Below are 20375 nucleotides of genomic sequence, written 5' to 3'. Positions count from 1 at the left end.
GAAACCAATGTCTAATCAATGTTAGCATTAATGACAACTCTGGACTTTGTAGACGGAGCACTGATGAAGATTTTCCAAACCGCATTGCATTTTCCCACATGTTAAACAGCTCCATGTACAACGTGGATTCTTTCCTAATGGAAAATGTTTGGTGCATAGCAATTTGTCATTCACTAGTATAATACTCAACCTGAGGGACCAATAACACTAATTACTGTTTAACAATATAAGACTTAAAATGAATAAATCACACCTCATAATGATGCAAATCAAAAATAAATATGATTTCGTCACAAAATGTTCATGTTTTCATCTTGGGTTTTTTTAATATCTATTCTTGGAAACTATCCCCCATGATGCCTCATTCAGATGCAAGAAACAAGCTAAAGATAGCATGAATGTTACTTACCATTGACAGCAGCCACTGTTACGCAGCAAAGAAGGAAGAGTGAACGATTGTCACATTAATGACTCTCACAGTTACACAATTCAAACCTGACTTTCTTAGTAAAGCAAGCTCACACTCAGGTTCACGATCAGCGCAGCTTTACATATCGTGTAGCTGGGTGTGTGAAATTCATACGAGGGTGTCTTGTGGTACAATAAATGTTTTATTGCAATGAGAAGACTAATTTTTACGACCTTGTTCTTGGTGCTAATACTACCCAGTGAATGCAGACAACAAGTCAAAGAGGGGTCGGTGGGGGGGGGGGGTGCTCAATGGACGGAACTGACCGTGTTCGGCCACGGCTTTGAGCGTAGCCTCTGAGTGAGTGGATCCTGAGGGGTTCCTGATGAAGCGACGTCGCCGCCTTAAATCGTCCTCCCAGTAGTCCAGGCGCCAGAACTCCCTCGGCCGGCTGCAGCGAGACAGAGGTAGCACATGTGTTAGCAATTACCAGCCAGCATGGTATAGCAGGCCAGCATTAGCACTTGGTCCGAGCAAGAATGCATAAAGCCGGCATTGTGTTTGGTGTTTCTTACAACCTCTTCAAAAAATATTCACTCAGACGCGAGCTTGCAGCCCAAATCATCTTTTCCCCGTCCCCAACAATCAATCTCAGAAGATAAGGTGTTCTTTTTATTTCGCTCTCTCTTTGTGAAGGTGAAGCAAACACCGAGGGCATCACAGAGGAATGAGCAGCTTGATAATTTTCCACACACTTTTTTGGCACGTGCTTCAATTCTGGGCTCATTTCGAGCCCAGCAGGATTCCTCTTGTCAGGACTCGTGGCTAGAGGGATAAGGAGAAGGTCATTACAAACGCAGAGGAGGGGGCAGATAGCATTACCAATATTAATCAACGTCTACAACATTCATTTTTCCTTGCTATTTACATCTCCCTTTATCGGGGCGTGACAGGAAAACATCTTGTTCTCAAAAAGAAGAATCCTTTACAAAATATTGTCCGAAAAAAAAAAAGTTTACATGCTCATAATGAAATGTCACATCTGTTTTGGGGTGATGTGATAAAGTTGTGCTCAACACCCCTTGGCTTTGAGGCTTCGAGAAAATGTAATAGTTTTTTACCACATAAGAGATTAATTCCTTTCCAGTTTAATAGGTTTTTTAAATTTTATAAAGAAAATTTTAATAGACACAAAAAAAATCTCAAAATTACTTTAATATCCTCTTCAGAAAAACACTGCTAGCAAGGAAAAGAATCCTTCGGCTTATTCTAGGAGTTTATATTGTTGGTTTTTATTGTCCACAATTACATGTTCCTTAAACCCACTACAACAACCTACCAGTTCATTAAATGCCTTTAATTTCTGCTGAGCTGTGTGGCAAGTTTTTAACGGTTTTTATTCACAGATCAAATTGTTTTAAAAGATGATTAAGACGAGAAAAAGGGCAACAAAAAATTAAAGTGACACAAGAAAGAAAAGAATACAGAATATATGTAACATAATCTAAATGACCAGGTTATTCGTAAGTGGCTGCAGCGTGTCCTTTGAAAGTGGAAGAAGACTCGGTTAATGGTTTCGGTGGTGTAGGCTGTGACGGGAGAACCCCGGTATACTTTATGGGAGCTACACTTGAATGCTGCTCTGGTGAGGGGCTCCTCACAAATCTTCTGCCCAACACCAATGATCACACGGGGGCCTCTAAAAAGGGAAAGGAGCTTTGCCGAAGAAAATAAATACAATTTCTAAATGGGGCCTTTAAAACCCCGGCATTTCCTGGGAAATGAAAACGATTATTTGTTTTATCTGAACAAAAAAAAAAGGCATTGATAGGCCGAATGAAAGTAGCTGTTGGCTTTAAATGTGGATGTAAAACACTCTGAACTGTGCTTTTAATTCAGCCACAGAGTACGACTATGAAATGATGGGATGTTTGTGAAACTGGCATAAGTGAGAATACAGATTTTTATATCACCGGAGCCATGAATGGAGGGAGACACGAGGGACTCGGGTCTGTGCAGGGCCAGATTTCCTACCAGTGACAAAGACGCTGCTCCGTGTTTGCATGTGATAGTCTCCCAACGCAAATGGCCACTTCATCATCCTGACTCCAATGGTATTCATCTATGAAAATAATTATCAAGCTTGTGCATGGCACACGGCTCCAAATCAGGATGCTCTCGACTCTCATCTTCACGGCAGAGAAGGGTGGGGGCTGTCCAGCTCACACAATACACATTAATCCATCAGGAGGGGAGCCATTGGCTGGAGTAATTAGTCACAGTATGAGGGGACCACCTCTGCCAGTCATATTCATCCGGTGCACCACAAACGGGCCACAATAGAAGTCCTAATGATGGGCTGCTAGAAGAGGTGGACGCGCAGTGAAAGATACCTCGTCATTAATCCCCAATGAGGGTGCAGTCGTCACAAGAATGGAGATGTACAGCGCCAAGCAACCCCCATACCACACAGCGAGTGTGTTTCCACAAGGATGATAAATTATTCAGGGCTCATCCATCCTCCTAGGGCATCCTTGGCAGAATTTACCGAAGCACCATTCTTCAAAATAACAACAATTAAAATAACAAAGGGCCAGCGTCGTGCTGCGGCTCATGCCAACCACTTGTGTAATTAGTAATTAGTTCGGTCATAAAAGGTGTCTGGGAGGCTGGCTTGTTAAGCCCGCAGTGACTGTTCTCTGATGATGAAAGCGTGTGTGTGTGTGTGTGTGTGTGTGTGTGTGTGTGTGCGCGCATGTGTGAGAGGGATTATCTGACACAGGGAGTGTGTGTTATTTTTTAAATAAGTGTACTGTGTTGATGTGCAGTTTTGTGAATCAAAACATTTTCAGCGGTCTCCCTCTCATCGTGTATATATACAGTATACAGTATATATATATATATCAGTGTATATACACACACACACACACACACACACTCACACTCTACTTTTATATATAAATAAAAGTAGATCAGGATCACTTTAGATTAACAAAGTGGATGGAAAGATGATCTGCGATGACCACAGCTCAGACATTGAAGTATTAGATTGACAATACAATCGATTTGTTGCTCAAAAGGAATCTATGAATATGGGTTCCTGGAGCTGGAGAAGGACTGCTTGGTTAACATGTTCAGTATCTCATGAAAACCAGGACATGACTGGGTGGTCAAGTGAAACATAACTGCTATGATGGCACTTTTTGGAAACTATTAAATGAGTGCTGGAATAACAGAAGTATTCACATGTATCTAGTTTCCCACGTCTCCACATATCCAACCAATTCAGCTCTTTGATATTCCGGCGGATCGCCTTCCTCAGCCATGTGTGAGTATCAGAAGTCAGATTATCTTTCTCTCAATTGCTCAAAGTGTTCTCTCAAAGTCAGAAGCTGTTGTATTTCGCCCAGGGAGACGTGAAAAGGCCAGGAAAATATCATGTGATCTTGTGAGAGTGCTACTAAAATCTGAGCAAAACTTAAATAAGATGCCGTTCATGCAAAAATCACAGCATTTGTGTGCCTTAAAGTTGGTTGTCCCTCTAATCCACACTAGCTGGCCACTAAAAGAGAGAAATAAGAAGAGTTAAATATGTGGTGAGAAATTTTCTTCAGAAAATTTTGCTCACGTCTGGAATCATCTTTTGTTTGTACTTGAAGACTCTGCGGTTGTAAATCAGACTAGGTTTACCAACACAGTGGACAAAAGGGGAGCTCGATGCTCTTTCTCCCAAATTAGTTAAACAGGTGCGTCTGCAATGAAATAAACCCAACACAAACCATCAGGAGATATTTTACTGGAGGGCTCTTTAAGATTTCAATTGCTGCACTAAATTGTGTGTTTACATCAAAACAAAGCAGCCGTTCAAGTAGATCTGGCGTGGTTAGGTGACATCCAAAATAAATGGCTGGATTGTGAGCAGTGTTCAGTGGGAGACCTAGTTCAGATTAATGAATGCTTATTGGAAAGAACAACATTTACGGAAGTGGAGGACCAAGTGAACGACATTTACGGTGCCCTTGACAGTAAATTACAAAGAGCATGCAAGGAGTATAGTATTTTCCGCACTATGAGGCCCACCTAAAAGCCTTTCTTTTTCTCAAACACGACATTGTGCTTAATAATCCAGTGTGCCTTATATATGAAAAAGTTTTAAAATAGGTCATTCATTGGTGATGAGTTCTCAGATTAATTCTCAGCTCTCAGCTGTAAACTCAACCCCCACACTGTTGCCTATCTGCTCAGCAGCCTCCCCAGTTACCTGCTGTTTCAGGTGTCAACCAAATTTGCGAATCAATTGTAGCATGCCAGGCACCTTTGGCTAACAGTGACTTGGCTCTTGAAATTTGAGAAAAGGCTGCAGTCGTGAATGCAATCCCTTTAGCGTAGCTCAATCTAATGGATACATAATACAACCACAGCCACTACAGTGGTTTCTATTATATGTGTCTTATAATGCACTGCGCCCTATTCGGGTGACAACAGTTTTAAAACAGGCCATCAGGTGTGCCTTATAATCCAGTGCACCTTATATATAAAAAAGGTTTTAAAATAGGCCATCCATTGAAAGTGTGCCTAATAGTCCAGTGGGCCTTATAGTGCAGAAAATACTGCATTTATTTACAAGAAGTTGTAAATATAAGTACATGATGATGACTACAAACTGAAATCTGAATATCTGAACAGAAAGAGTGTGATGTGTTGTTTTAAGCAAAGTTTATATTATATAATATTTCCAATATTAGCCAAAATACTGCTATAACTTAAATGAATTAAAAGTATTATTTTCTGTATTATTTTCTATTATTTTCCTCTATCTACTATTAGTTTTCTGCATTACCATTTCCCTTTGGGATTATTGAGGTTTAATCTTACACCAAGTATAATCATAATCTAACGTTAAGCAAACTCAAAGTGAACAATCTCGTCTAGCTTTCAAGTTGTTGCTATTAATCACCATATATTACTGAGATTAGAGGGTTCTGAGTGGTTGTGCATGAGGGCCAACACCGCTTATCATTATCAAACGGCCAGTTCAAATGGATTAATAGCTTCTCCCTGCAGGTCTTCAGTTCGACAGCGCCGCTGTTTCTGAGGAACGACGTTCGTTCGGTGACAAATGATCCACACGTATCGAGTGAAGATTGTTTCGAAAATGGAGGCGCTGTATTGCTTTCACTGTTCTCATTCCGAAAAGATTTTTTGCTTTTAAAAAAGATGTTAGGAAAATGGAAAAAAAACAAAGCAGTTCACACAAGTTTGGGCTGAATTCAGCTTCACAAAAAAAGGTTCTTGGATGAACGTGGAGAGGGAAACGTGTCTGTTTATCTTCAAAGCATGGGATATTATGGAAATACTAACACGACTTTTATTGCAGCGAGCAGGACATGCAGAGTGGATAAGCGTTCATATATCATGACAAGCGGCTGCACTTTGGCACAGTCATTTGTGACCTGTCTGCTAAATAAATTTGGGTACAGTCAATGAGACCTGCATATGCAAAGGAGATTTCTCTCCTTGCTTATTTTATATTAATGCCAGCTCCTATTGGCAGCCTTCAAATTGCTCAAACATTGCCGCTATCCCTGAGATCATTTTGCTTTGATTTGCATAAACCATGTGTTTAGAAGAAATGGGAGTGCAGGAATAGATTGAGGATTTGTCATGTTGGACCGGTCGCTTGAGCGCTGGCTCTTTGTCAAACGGTGGCAGCAATGGCTTTCGATGGCATCTCCAGACTCAAATTAAAATGAAACAGCACCAAATACATTCCCACTGAAATTGTCTGGCATGATTAAGTCTTGCCAGAGTGATTTTCTACATGTGCATTAATACTTATCCTTCCCACTTCAATGAGGTTTACAGGAGACCATCTGCATGTGTGTATGTTAATTCACCTCTGTTAATGTTGTTTACGAGGTTTTACCTGAGGTGATGTCAGGGTCACAGACCCAGAAAACATTTCCATCTTCTCCCTTTGAATTACAGTCCGCATGTAATTTTACACACCCTGATTATTCATCATAGGATAAATTAATTTAATTTGTCTATTTTCAATCTGAAATTAAATGCCATGCACGACATGATAAAACACTGAAGCAAAACTGTGCTGAGAAATTTGTAAAATCATATCTTTACTTCAGCAAACAAATTTTTTAAAAATGTAAATCCCAGCTTATTTATGAAAGAGACTGTTCCTATGGAAACAGAGTCCAAATACATGTGCATTCTTTGCATTTATTGGTCTTGTTAACTCCCTTTTAAGTGAATTTACTTCAAGCACACAAGAGCGTGAACACTCATTACCAGGACGGCATGAGCACCTACCACTCCTCCCAATTTACTCCAATTTATCCAAGAGCTATCAAAAAGAGATCTGGAAAAAAAAAAAAAAAAAGGGAGTGATACCACATCTCTGCAACATCACACGCTTGTGAGGATCAAAGTACTCCCATGGGTGGGAGGCAAAAGGCTTCAGTCTCCCCACAATGCAGTGCAGCCAAATGAAATAATGCAAATGGAGTCCTAATTACCAGCAGCTTAGTGAGCGGTACCCAATTAGCAGCAATTACTCTCATTGTAAATCCACCAACAAAAGGCCAGATAATTACACACTGATGATATCAGATTTCATGGGAGGTAAAAAGGAAAACTGTTGTGTTTAGTAAGGTAGTAAATATTGGTACAAAGAGGAATGCTGGGAAAAATGAAAAAAGAAATGGCGCTCCACGGTGATTTTACTATCTAATGTAAAACAGCTTCTCAGTTTGGTTTATCAGAGTTATCATAGCGTCACTGACATAATAAATAGTACATACAGACTTCCCCTGCTATGAGGCTGAAGTGGTACCATCTGTATTTTTGATGAAGGGTCACATTTTTCTTGTGATTTTGACAACATACATTTAAGGCCATTTATCACCACCACTGAGGTAATGAGGGCATCCACTGGACCGGAGTTGCATAATTCTGCCATTACTGGCCCATTGTAATAATCTTCTGACCTCTAGCTTTCAGAGCTGATCTTGAATGGTTTGACAAATCTGAACACATACCTGGGTTTCTGACACCACCCCTAAGGAAAACAGACCCAAAGCTCAAGGTCAGCTGTTTTCCCCCCCCCCCATCTAATTCATATTGAGAAATACCAGTAAAATTGTAAAAAAAACAACAACAAAAAAACATTTTTCAGGAAGCATTGTTCGTCATTTTGAATTGAAACCGAATTGTTACATTTAAATTTCACTAAACAATCAGCATTTCATTGTAAATTCACCAAAAGAAGAAGGTTCCCTTATTAATTCCCCAGTGGGGAATTTTTTTTTCATTCTGTGTGTGTATATATAATATATATATATATATATATACACACACACACACACATATACACACACACACACATACAGGCCAGACTACACGCACAAAACACATACACAAACACAAACACACAAAGGGCTTGCAAACATGCAATTAAGGCAAGGAGATGTTGGACAGTGGCAACTCTACTTAATAGTTTGTAATGTTTCCTGCTCCAGTGTTGATGCAGGATGACTAGACTTGGAAATTTCATCTAGCAATGTCATCTTATTCATGAGCACCGCCTCCCCTCTCTCCATCATACAGCTGTGTCCATTATACAACACTTACAGCGCAGTTTACATGTGTGTGTGTGTGTGTGTGTGTGTGTGTGTGTGTGTGTGTGTGTGTGTGTGTGTGTGTGTGTATGTGTGTGCGTGTAAGGCAATGGTGATGATCACCACGGGGTAAAAACACATTTCTGTCTTATTGCTGTTTCTGTTGCAATAATCTGTCTTCTGTTCAGACCCAACCCATCCCTCCAGCTATTATTAATATCAGTTCTTAACATCTTGCATGTTGATGCCTACTGGTGTCATCCATTGGAGGGGGGGCGGTGAACTTGAACTAAGCCAGAGAATGAAGTCCCAAGTAAATCTACAGAGAGACTGCAGACTAAAGATCTATAGGGAAGTGATGATCCCACATCTTCCGCCCTCTATCCCGGGAACGCTGGTATTTTATGTGGCCCTTTTCCTGCTTTGGTTGCACGAGAAAGCGCTGGATCCTAAAGATAAAGGTGATTTTTTTTTTTGGCAAATGGTGGAAGTAACAAAATAAATGGCCTGCTGGTCCCATGGTGTAATTACAGTGGCTGGAAGCATACCAATCTATCATGAAAAGGGGGGGGGGGGGGGGGGCTGACATGCTGCAAAGAGGTTAGTCAAAGGAGATAGCCTCTGACTAACTACTGGCCCAGGACAATCGATACTGTGCAGATATTGCACCCAGGGAGAAAGGAGAAAAAAAGCCCTAAAAACTTCCCAAATGGTTTTTCATTCAGATATTGATCAGCACCTTTTTATCATGACCTTGCTGCACCGAGGCCGTATACTTTCTTAAGGGTATATGAAACTCATAAATCTGATTGTTCCTACGGAGCCACGCCGGGCTGAGGGTAGCGAGGTATGGAGGACGGATGGTGTGGTTGGTCTTTCTGGGATGGGGGGGGGGCGCTTCTTTCATACTTTATAACACAGATTCTGTTACATTTCAGAACCGCAGGGAAGAAACTCGGACAAACCAAAGTAAAAAGACGATCTAGAAAAAGAGTAAAACTCGAACAGACGACGAGCTATGTCAGTCAATTTTCTGATGAAAATGTACATTATTAATAAAGTGTGTCTCAGCTTAAGGAGTAAACTTGGAAAATAGAAACCTATCCTTTCTATCTTCATTGCTCATTTGACATACTATTTCTATGTCACATAATTAAGTTACAAAAACTAAGCTTGTCCAATTTGCCTTCTAATTTTAAAAAAAAAAAATCCCTTGTTTGTTCAGCTTGTTCAACTTTGATCAGCTATTGAGCAGTCGTGGTTGTTGGCTCAAGTCCTCTTATGATTATTGTGTAGTAAAAAAACAAAAATTCTTCAATTACCCACTATTCCTTCCTGCGTGTGATTCTTTGAGTCTCCACGCTGCAACACGTTAAACACGCTAACATATGGACATCATCCGCTGTTAATATGTTCCGCCGCGACACTTTGTTGCTATTCCTCACAGCCCCAGCCACTGTACTGTATATACAGACGAGGTAAATGTTATCATTAAGGCTATATTCTAATTCATATCCATGAGCCACACCGCACGGTAGGGCCTCTGTGGCGCATTATTTTATGTAACTGATGGAATGTGAGGCTGTCAAACTCCAACAGTCCCCCCCCCCCCCCTCCCAAGAGATTTAAGGGAACATCCTTTTCGTCCCCATCGCAACTTTTCGGTCCCAGACGCACGTCAGCGTGAATGATTAACGAGGCGGCGGGTTTTCACGTTAAACCCGTTTAAGGACTCTGGCGTTGGGAGATCCCTGCGTGAGTCTCGTTTACAGAGATGAACGTAACCGCAGGCCGAGGCCAGTGTCGCTTGGTTCGGTGTGTTTATGCTCCATGTTTATGACTGTATGAAGACAGATGGACGAGCACGACTCCGGCCCCAGCTAATTGTTTTTGAAGTAGTCGGAACATGGGCTAAAGGAAACAGCTGTCTGCCTGGGATGAGGTAGGGGCTGCGGACTGCTGCAGCTGCCACCGAGCAGCACATCAGCTCATATTTGTGTTTAGACATCGACTATTTATACACAAACCAAAAGCCATTATCAGTTAAAAATGGAGAGTTAAGTACTGTGCAAAGCGGGGGTTGCACATTTCAGCTGACTATCTGATGTCGATTCGCTTTGGCAGCAATCCCGATTTGATTTTGATGAAATAAAAGAATAAAACACTAATTAATAGTACAAACGCAGAAATGATCACTGGTGGAAAATCTGGTGCATAAATCAGAGTCAAGAGGGATCAGAGATCCAGCTCAAGTGTTTATTCTCCTTCCAAACACAACAAAGGCAATCAGATAAGTCAGAGTTTTCCCATCCTGCAAACAAGACATGCTCTCAACCCTTTACATGTAGATGCGAGCAGTAACTCACTATTATGGTTTAACATATACGGGAGTGAGAGAAAAGGATGTCTTGTCTTTGTCTCCATCTCAGTAACAAATATCTCTCATCCCCTGTTCCATCGATCTCCCTCTGTCTCTCTACCCTCCTTCTTCCTGCTCCTCTCGAGTCGCGCATTTCCGAGAGTCGGTGTACTCTAAACAGTAATGTTCTTGTTTCCTATGGTTATAATCTCTGCTGACGGGATGGAGCCCCATTTCCTTTTGCAGTCCTTTTCGTGCAGTGTACCAGCGCAGCTGTAATGTACGCCGTGTCCATTAAACTTGCATGCGAGGCAGAACAGACGTTGTGCAGGCCTCAGCTTTAACACACGCATTACATTCGGTATTATGTATCATAATTATGATTTAAGTCTGGAACGAAAGCACACAAGTGGAGGTGAATCTGGTCGCCGATGTTTCGCGGGTAGTCATTTATTCTAAAGATAGAAAGAAAAAAGCGAACATGAATGTCGTCTGTTTTTCTCTCAGCTGGATGGCAGGATTATTTAGCATGGTGACACAGTTACAATCCAGAGAGGGATGCTAAATGAGTGGAGCAAAGCTCATAACAGAGCACAACACAGGATAATAAACAGTGGTTAAAGACTATTTTTTTCCCAAACCGTTTTACTCCATGAATTTCTTTAAAACTAAAAATAAAATGACACATTTTTTCTCTGTCATGTCATATTTCACTCCACTAATCAGGATTTATGGATATGTAAATCTGATTAGATATCAATAAATCCTGATTTATTGGCGAGATTATTAACAGTGGTGTGAACAAAGTCTAACCAAACCACATCAGCATCATATTGTGCACTGCATGTCAATTATGCGGGATTTAGAGATTTGACCTCTTGACAAATAAGATCTCAGGTTTTGTGAAATTAATTATGCAGTGAAACTTCATCAAAAATATGAAAGTGAATAACCTGCTAAAATCATTATCAAGGACAAATGCAAAAAGGTCCCAGGTTTTTAAATTTGACAGTCTGACTCGTGATGTTTCGCGTCATAACTGAGTTAACGTCTTTGGTTAGTGGACTGTCAGACATAAGCAATTAGAAGACGTTGAGTTGGGCTGTGGATAACCATGAAAAACGATTTTAAACTATCCTCTGACATTTTGCAGATCATTCAATTAATCATAAAAAACCATGGAAATATCAATTGAACAAATTTGGCCTTTAGCAGAGTTGAAATGAGAAGCACAGACTGGTGCTACAGAATGCTGAAGGTAGTGTAGATATTCTCTGGACTTCTTGATTTTATGTCTCATACTACACTCAATCTACCAATCTAGACCGACAGCTTGGTTCCTATGATAGTTGCTAGTTTGGATTGCTGCTAAATGCCGTCAATATATCCTCAACAACACAAAGAACAAACCAATTTATTGTTTATAAAAACAATAGTAATAAGAATTTCCTTAAGAAATAACATTTCCTGTAATAAAAGAGAGAAAATCCAGTGATACACCAGAATGCTCTCTCTACCTTTGCCGTTACCATCTCATGTATCGCTCAGGAATAAAAAGGAAAAACCTTATCTAACTGCAGATGTTCTGCTTGGGCTCCTTTCCCTCAGTAGTCTGCAGGCAAAATGACACAGCACAAGATAAAATAGTAATGCTAATATCAATAGTTTGTCCATTACAGGTCAGCTAACTGTCCGGCGGAACAGTTACAAAGCTGTTCCTTTTCGATCTCACAAGGCCAATCAATACGGAGGCATACTGTTTCAATTTTGCCGGCATTGATTTTCTCTATAACACTCTAACCCCAAAGCATTCGTCTTTCTGAAGGAAGGATGATTTGATTTACTGAAGAAAAATTGGAGTGCACATCACAAAGATTTTGCTGGGCGGTGGAGTGACATGCCAAAAGATGGATGTCCCTTGGCTGGGAAGCCTCTAGCCTTAGGGCGTCCATTAGAGCAGTGGAGCTGCAGAAAATGAGCTGCTTATATGGGAGAGGAGGAGCAGAGGAGAGGTGCTTGAGGTGTGTGTGTGTGTGTGTGTGTGTGTGTGTGTGTGTGATGCTTTTTTTTTTGTTTCCTTTCTTTGGGAAGAGGGGTGGCTGGAGGTGAAGATTGTTGGAATAAACTGGGAATAAATAAAGGATGCTCATGCAGCTTTAAAAAGGAAGGAAGACAAAGTAGGAAGACAGCAGCAAAATCCCGGGACTAAACCTGAACCTCTGGATGGTGAATAATGCTTCTATTTGCCTCAAACAGATTGGGTACATCAGCGGATTGACAACAGCGAGTGTGGATGAAAAAGGAAGTCAACACTGCTTCTACATCACACTTCAACCTTCTCTTTTGCTGCTGCCACTTTCCTTTTCCTTCCTCCGCTTCCTGCATCCAGAGTGAATTTCCATGGTACATTAGTCAGCCTATTAGAATGCAATAAAGAGATGGTATGAGAAGCAGGGAAAAAAAAGAGGAGAGTAGAGCGTGTCCCAAGAGACCATGAGTTGGCGTTCTCCATCATCTGCTCTCATCTCCCCTCGCCGTCCGTCGACTTTGTCTAGGTGTCAAATACATGAAAGATGATTCCTAACCCAAATAAACACTGCTGCAGCCTGGATGCCCATCGCACCCCAGCTCAAAGGAAGAGACACTGGAGAAATGTGGAGAGACAGAGGGAAGAAAAAAATGACATCTGCCAGTCGTTTCATCTTTGACCATCTTGCTGGCTGTTCATTTACTTTCTTTGTCTCTTAAAAAGACAGCAGGCTGGCATGTTGTACACCTGAGTCTCAAGGCACCGAGGCAAAAAAATGCATGGATGAACAGGTAGTCGACCCATCTGTCTGGCTGAAGTCCCGTCTTTGTCGTGACACATGATGACAGACAAGGGCAACAAATATGAGAGATACTGCCTCTATCTGGTGGAAGGAATCCTCCCTGGACACCCAGGGATACAACTGAAGTAGTGAAACCAAAAAAATAAATAATAAAAGAGTAAAGGACAAGGAGTAGGAGGAAACGAGAAAAGAAATCGTACCACCGAGAGCAAAGGCAAGGCAGGGGAATGGAAAAAGGAAAATCACCTAACACCTCTTTCCTCTAGAGGCCAGAGCCGCTGTAAGCTGGATATTAAGACACAAATTGCATTCAGGCAGGTCACACTATGTCAGAAGATATTAGATGGCTGCCGTGAGGAAACAACAATTCCCATCAGCTTGTGAGAAAATAATATTTTCATTTTCAGACTTTATTGAATGGAAACTTTGGGGAATATGTTTTTCAACGTTGTGTGAGCAGCCAGGCTTGGATTTAACACCCGAGCTACAAAAGGGTCATAATCAGAGTTTGGTGCATCATCTCTGTGTTCCTGAATTTTCATTTTCAGGCCAGGGAGGAAGTTTGCAGGTTTCATTGCATCCATCCATTCCTGCTCATATTTACAGTCGCCACACACTGATGCCACTAAATCATTAAGGAAAGAAATTCTCCGATCCAAACGATGCCTGCAGGTATACAGGTGTACTCGTGACTTTTCCTGCACACTTCCTTTTTCTTATGCATGTTCCTTTTCTTTGGTTTGCAGCACCAGATGTTTCCCCTATGCCAGCATACCACAGGCTCCAGTGCAAAGCTGCACCAACTGACCTTCACAGTAATTGACCAAAAGTATTGATGTAATGGCACAGGACTGATTGTGATTTATTAAACGAGTGCTGCACTCCAAGGCCCGGTGCCAGTGGCTCCCTGCGCCCATCGGCAGCCATTAGGAAAACCATCAATAGCGCAACGGCATCAGGGAGTTTTCTGGCCGGGGCTCGGAGAACACAATCTCCATTGTAAATGGCGAATGCGCATATGTGAGCACGCATGGGCAGAAATGGGATCAAGGAAAGAAAAAATATGACAAATAAGACACCGTATCCTGAAACAACTGGGGGGGGGGGGGGGGGGAACAAAGACAGCCAGAGATGGACTCCTGATCCAACAGCAAACTAACCCTCGCCAGACGAGTCTCCAGAGAGTTGGTTCAGCCTAACAAGCGTGAGCCAGCAGCCGTCTCTCCGGCTCACCATTACACACTACCTGCACAAACAGCCATCATTAGGGAATAGCTGCATTGGATTCTGCAGCCTATTTGGTGAAACAAACACAGAGGATAGGGTTCCCTCTGTTCTTAATGGGAGCGGAGCTGTTTAAATGGCTTTCATCTCTCCCAAGTCAATGCATCATTCAACCCACAGCTGACATTTTCACCTTTGCAAATCTAATTTAATCAAAGCCATGAGGATTGGGGGGGTGGGGGGTGGATGAGAAAAAAAGATTATGATGAGATTAAAACCATTAGAGGTCTGAATAATTTGAGGCTGAGAAAATGACATGCTATGAACATAAAACATAAAACAGGTGCATCACGTTGATTAAAGGCCTTTCTTCTGTATATATTTTCTGACATGTGGTGAACAACACACACAGAATCAAGGAATAATTTATCATTTTTACACTTCTGAAACAAAACATAATGATCTCCATCCGCCATGGTGCTGCTAAGGGATGGGTTTTGGTTTACCTCATAGAGGAGCTCCCCCAGGCTCCATGTTTGTCGGTCAGGATGTTCACTATCTTCTGGATGAGCTGCGTCGCCGTCACATGGTCGCGATACTTGGCTGCTCGGATCAGGTGGTCGCACATTTTCTCCTCATCTCGCTTGTCGGCTGCATACTGAGCGCAGTTAGACTGGGACGGAAATTGAAAAATAACATTACACATTCTGCAAGTGAAGGCATCACGGGTGTGTATATTTCAAACACACGCACGAACGTGCCAAGAAAATGGACTTTTCGGTATATAAATCATAATATGTGCTCCAGTGGATCTATAGGGAGGAACAACATGGACGCAAACACAACCATGTTTTCATATACAGAAAGTATACCAGAGTAGAACCAAATGAAAAGCATGGGGTCATTTCTGTCCTCTTGTCATTTTGATTAATAACACTGGACATGTATTAACTAATGCCCTCCGGAGGAGGACATTTTTCTCTGTCTGAATTTGTTAACGGAACGGGCCTTTGAGCTCTGCAGCGACGGTAAAGAGTAGAACACCTTCTGAAAATACCTTCTGATTAAAAACACTGATTCCCAATCATGGATTCAGAATCAATTCCATTCAAAACTCTTGGTGTACTTGGGACAACTCCTTCAAAATCATGTTGTTATTGAAGGTGAGCATCAGGAGAGGGAGGGAGCGAAAGTGTGTGCTATGTATCGAATGGTTGGACATGTGGATCATCAGGCTTCTAATGGTGCATTTAAATTTTCCCCTGCAGGGAGAAACAGCTATAAAGCAAATGGCTGCAGCAATAAGAACAAAGCTCATTCAAATATTAATGTAAGTCTCTGCTTATCAAATTAATGTTAAACAAACCCATCGCTGTAACAGTCCTAAAGTAGGCATCAACTCCGATGCCCAGCTTAACAAATGCAACCTCCTTTTCCAAAGTTACCACTGAAGTGCTTTATAATGGTTCCCCTTCTGCAATTTGAACAACAACATTTCATACCTGACAGAAAATCTATAGGTATAAATCACATTAGAGGGGCTTTTCTGCAAGCTGCCGGGCCTTAATTATCAATCTACGTCTCTTTGTGTGGTATTAAATTGGGCCTTGACCTTTCAAGCTTGATGACCTGGGAAATGGTGAAAATAAAGGGCGCGCGCACAAAAAAAAAAAAAAAAGAATTAGAGTGTTTGTAATTTCAACCGGAGAATGCTTTGCTTTGTGTGTGTGAGTGTGTTGTGTTGTTGCATGCCATTAATCTTGATCAGTTGCACTGAAGTTAGCGGACCAAAAGAAGGAACCGAGAGGATTTTATGAAAATTATTGCAAAATACACCGTCTGGTATGGTTTAAAATGAAAAGAATGTGCCGGTCTGCACTACAGAAAAAAAAAAACTATTCCAAACACATTTTATAAATTTTCATAAAAATGATAAATTTGAGCCAAATAAATGGTTGTGTGGATTTCTGTCTATGAAACAGATGTAAACGGCACATTAGGGTCTATTTCCAACTGCCCCTGTCTGAGACATGTTAAGTCTGCACTACTAATCAACAGTGCTGGATTCAAACCTATAACCATAAACAAACACTTCATCACCTGTGTGTTGAGCCGGCACACACATTAAAACCCTCCATGCTGTAATGGGCTTTTCTCATATCTCAAGCCAAATTCAGCTGTAGGAGGAAAAAAAAAAACGCCAAATTCACAGGCTCGCCCCTGAAATAACAACCCAAAAAAAAAAGAAAGCTGAACACATAAGTAGCGCCATTAAAAACCCAAATGCTGGGTTTGCTCGTAAGTGGAAAAGACAAGTCACCGTTAATTGTACGGGTCATTCCGTCGATGTGAAGTCAGAATATATGCCAGTGAATTCTGAGGGACGTATTATGAAGGCAAGAATAACTACATTTCCCAGACGCCACGATCCCGCATTCATTTCAATCCATATTCATGTACAGGGGGAGGGAGGGGGGGCGCAGTTCTTTCTTTCCTTTTCTTTTTAGGAAACACAAACAACTGTTCCCATTTAAAAATCAGAAATGTGACACTTTTGGTGTACATATTTTAAAATTATATCCCAAAAAAGATGCCCGGGGGGGACAACTGCTTCATTCCCAGCTGAAGGAAACGGACAGCAGACTAGCTTTGTTAGCCTCCTACCCAGACAGCCACCGGGGCACAACTTTGCCGGCAGTGAGACCGTTATGACTTGCGACACTGTAATCATGGGCAGCACCTTCCATTACACGGCCTGGCTGACAGGGTCGGCCTCGGAACGAGTGTCTGCTCTGCCAGAGGAGACAGCTTGGTGAAGACGAAATGATAATGGCTGGCATTAATCGAGTCAATTACACAGAACCGTGTCTCCCACAATTCATCAACAGTTCAAATAAATAACTGTGGATGTGTTTTGGAATTTGGGAGGAAGAAAAAAAAAAATCGCCTGGTAAAAGAAGCCACTGGGCGGTGGAAAGAGTGATAAATTCTAAAATTGCATGGGTGAAAATGAAGGAAAATGTAGCTTAAGAGCATTACAAAAAAAAGGAATAATGAAATGATTCTCTAAGAAAGGGGAACAAGGAGGTGTGGTCTCCGGCGGCGGTGTTGTTCAAACAGCCTTATCTACATGCTGTAGTTGCTGTCAGATGAAGCCTGACCCTCCTCCTCCCCCTCCATGGGTTGAGAGGGTTAACCAGTGTAATAGGCTGGAGAATGGAGGCTCATTACAAGATATCAGCCCAATGTTTATCAATTAGAGTGACAGAGAGAGGTCTGACAGTGTTTTGGTGCTACAGCCAGCCTTTAACACACCGAATGACAAAACCAGGGTTTGGAGGTTCTGCTGCAGGAACGAAGAAGAGAAACAAAAACTAGCAGCGATGCCATTAAAGCGCTTGATTTGCAATGTCTTGACATTGGAGGCACATCAGGGCTACACACTCTCCAAGGCTGGACTATCGCTCTGTGAGAATCTCCAATTTCTCACATCCGTCGACAAGCGCTCCCTGAGGGTTTCATTTACAAACGGGCAGAAAACCTGTCCAGAGGATGGCGAGACATCAGACTTGTCCTTGTCTGGTATCACAGAATGCAAATACAGTACAAATAAATTCCTCCTGGAACACAATGGAGGTCTGGGGAGACAAGAGGATGAAATGAAAAAAGGAGGATGGGGAAGGCTAAATAAAAGTAGATGCTGAAGCGGCCCACCAATTGGTTTCAAAGAAATTCTCTTGCACTTGATCTTTTGCCCTCAAGTTTTCAAATTGCAACATAAAATGTCACCAGGGGAATACAGACAATGGGCTGGGGAAGAAACGAGTCAAGGGAAGACGAGGGGGAGAAAAATGAGGGCTTAAAAGTACAATGGCGAACAAAAGTCACCAAATGACAACGCCTGACAGCCACTTCAATTCTGGAATGATGCTCCTGTCATGCTGTGCTCCCAAGTATTGATTTTTTTTTTCTTCTTCTGTTCCCGCAGAGAAGGGAAGGAGAAAAAAACCCCATCAAATCCAGTTGAAACAGATCCTGCTGGCACCGACCCAATGCAAGCGACCATCAAGGTTAACGTAGGCGCAACACTTATCAAAAGCATCTCTCCTCCTCTTCCTCCTCCTCCCTGCCTGTGACTTTAATGGACTGGTCACCATGCTCAGCTGGCAGCCTCTTCATCTTTTTCCTACCCCTTTTCTCTGCAAAGCCGCATCCTCCTCTCGCTACAACAGTCTGCGTTCACTGCCATCTCTTTTTTTTTCTTCTTTTTTTTTTTATTACAATGACTCCAGAGCCCGGCTTCAAGGTCATGCCAAGTGAAAAATCATACGTGTTAAACTGTCTTCTGGAGGTGAAAAATAGTGAAATGAAGCAAGGAGATAGAAAAAGGAAGCAGCAAAGGGGATTTTATTTAAAAAAAAAAAAAAAGATGCAACAAAACATGGGAAAGAAAATCATAGAAGAAAAAAAATAAATGCAAAATAGTCTCCTGGTGACTAAAAAAAGACTATGTTAAAGGAAACTGGAGTGAAGTCATATTACAGGCTTAGCTGCTCTCACATAATGATGGCAGCTGCAGAGGAGGTACCTGGGGACTTCATTACTGAGACCACTGTTCCCCAACCATCCTGTGTACCCCACTTCTTTCATTCTATCTCCTCGTGCCTTGAGAGAAACGGTTCATTGTGCACAATAAATAAAAAAAATAGTCATCGAACAGGAAGCGACAGGAATCAGAGAAAAGATGTTGATTTCTTCTATTTTTTCAAACTAGCAGCATTTTGTTTTCAAGGTTTGCTGCTGTTCAGTCTTGAGGTTTTTTCATTCTTGCAAGTTTGCTTTTGTGAAAAAGCATCAACATCATGATTGAGGTGAAACAACACTCTTCATATAGATGTTTTTGCCCCCCCCCCACACCCCTTTTCTTCTCTTGACAGCAGTTTTACCCATAAAGAGGTGTCCAGACATCCAGCCCTGCTGACATACTACATTACAGTTGCGACAACGACATGACAGCAAGCTACAGTCGGTGGCAGCTATCAGTCTGAGCGCTGCGAGTGACGCAGTGTAAATGGCCTTTGGGAGTTGTGGTTCTCCGGCTCTTCCTGTGTGAGTTTGTGTAACCTTTGTTCAACGTTTTGCTTCATTTTTAACAATACGAGCAAGAGCTTTCACTGTTCCGTCTGCCGACTTCATTTAAATGTACGACTACATCTTCAATTATTACAGGACATCGCCGCAAAAACTCCGCTCCGTGATGCACAAGTTTCCAGAGACCGGTGCTATCATAATAGACCATAATGAGCATCAGCTCGATGTTAATTTCATTAATTCGAGGAGAAGGACCGGATCGTTTTACAAGCTCAGCAGAGAGAAGACAATAACGCCGAGCTCTAATTAGCTGCTATCGTCTGGCTTTCACGGGATCTCTCAGACAGTCAATTCAATTACTCCGTATAACAGTAGAGGATGAATCAAAGGGGTATTAAAAAAAAAAAAAAGAAAAAAGATTGAAGTGAAAGAAAGAATAGAAATGACTTGGTTCTTCCTCACTCTTCCCTATCTGGACCTTCTTATCTGCCCTTGTGCCCCTAAGCCCACCACATTTCATTCCTAATGAACAGCCCCATAAAAAGAGGGAGTTCGATTTCTCTCTCCTCCTTTCCATCTCTCTTCTCCTTCCTGGTCCTCTGGAAGATATCAGAGTTCATCATTTGCCAGACTGGGCAGCAGCATCGGATCAACAGATCTCCCTCACATTAAGGATCCTTTTAGATAGAGAACCCTAAAAGGTAATTGGATTTCCCGCTAGTTATCTTCATCTGTTTCACCCTGAGCCCACTGTAATAACTTACTCTCAGGGCTGAAGATAACTCAATTCTGTCCTACAGACTGTCGGGGGGGGTGTGAGCGCAAGA

The 20375-nt window shown here is 41.8% G+C and overlaps 1 protein-coding gene across 4 annotated transcripts in view; it reads right to left on the bottom strand.

The window, feature by feature from the left end:
• The window catches only part of lrba (LPS-responsive vesicle trafficking, beach and anchor containing), a 150113-nt gene that overhangs the window by 67685 nt on the left and 62053 nt on the right, over positions 1-20375 (bottom strand). For 3 of the 4 annotated variants that reach the window (XM_068320696.1, XM_068320699.1, XM_068320697.1), the window contains exons 36-38: positions 14964-15130; positions 736-860; positions 410-424 (exon numbers count right to left, since the gene is read on the bottom strand). In XM_068320696.1, coding sequence (XP_068176797.1) covers positions 410-424; positions 736-860; positions 14964-15130 — 307 coding nt within the window. The remainder of the gene's footprint in view (positions 1-409; positions 425-735; positions 861-14963; positions 15131-20375) is intronic. The other variant, XM_068320700.1, reaches the window with a different exon arrangement.

Source organism: Antennarius striatus, chromosome 8, assembly GCF_040054535.1.
Source record: "Antennarius striatus isolate MH-2024 chromosome 8, ASM4005453v1, whole genome shotgun sequence".
Lineage (NCBI taxonomy): Eukaryota > Metazoa > Chordata > Actinopteri > Lophiiformes > Antennariidae > Antennarius > Antennarius striatus.
Note: the sequence above shows the minus strand (reverse complement) of the source record. Positions and strands in the feature narration are given on the sequence as shown.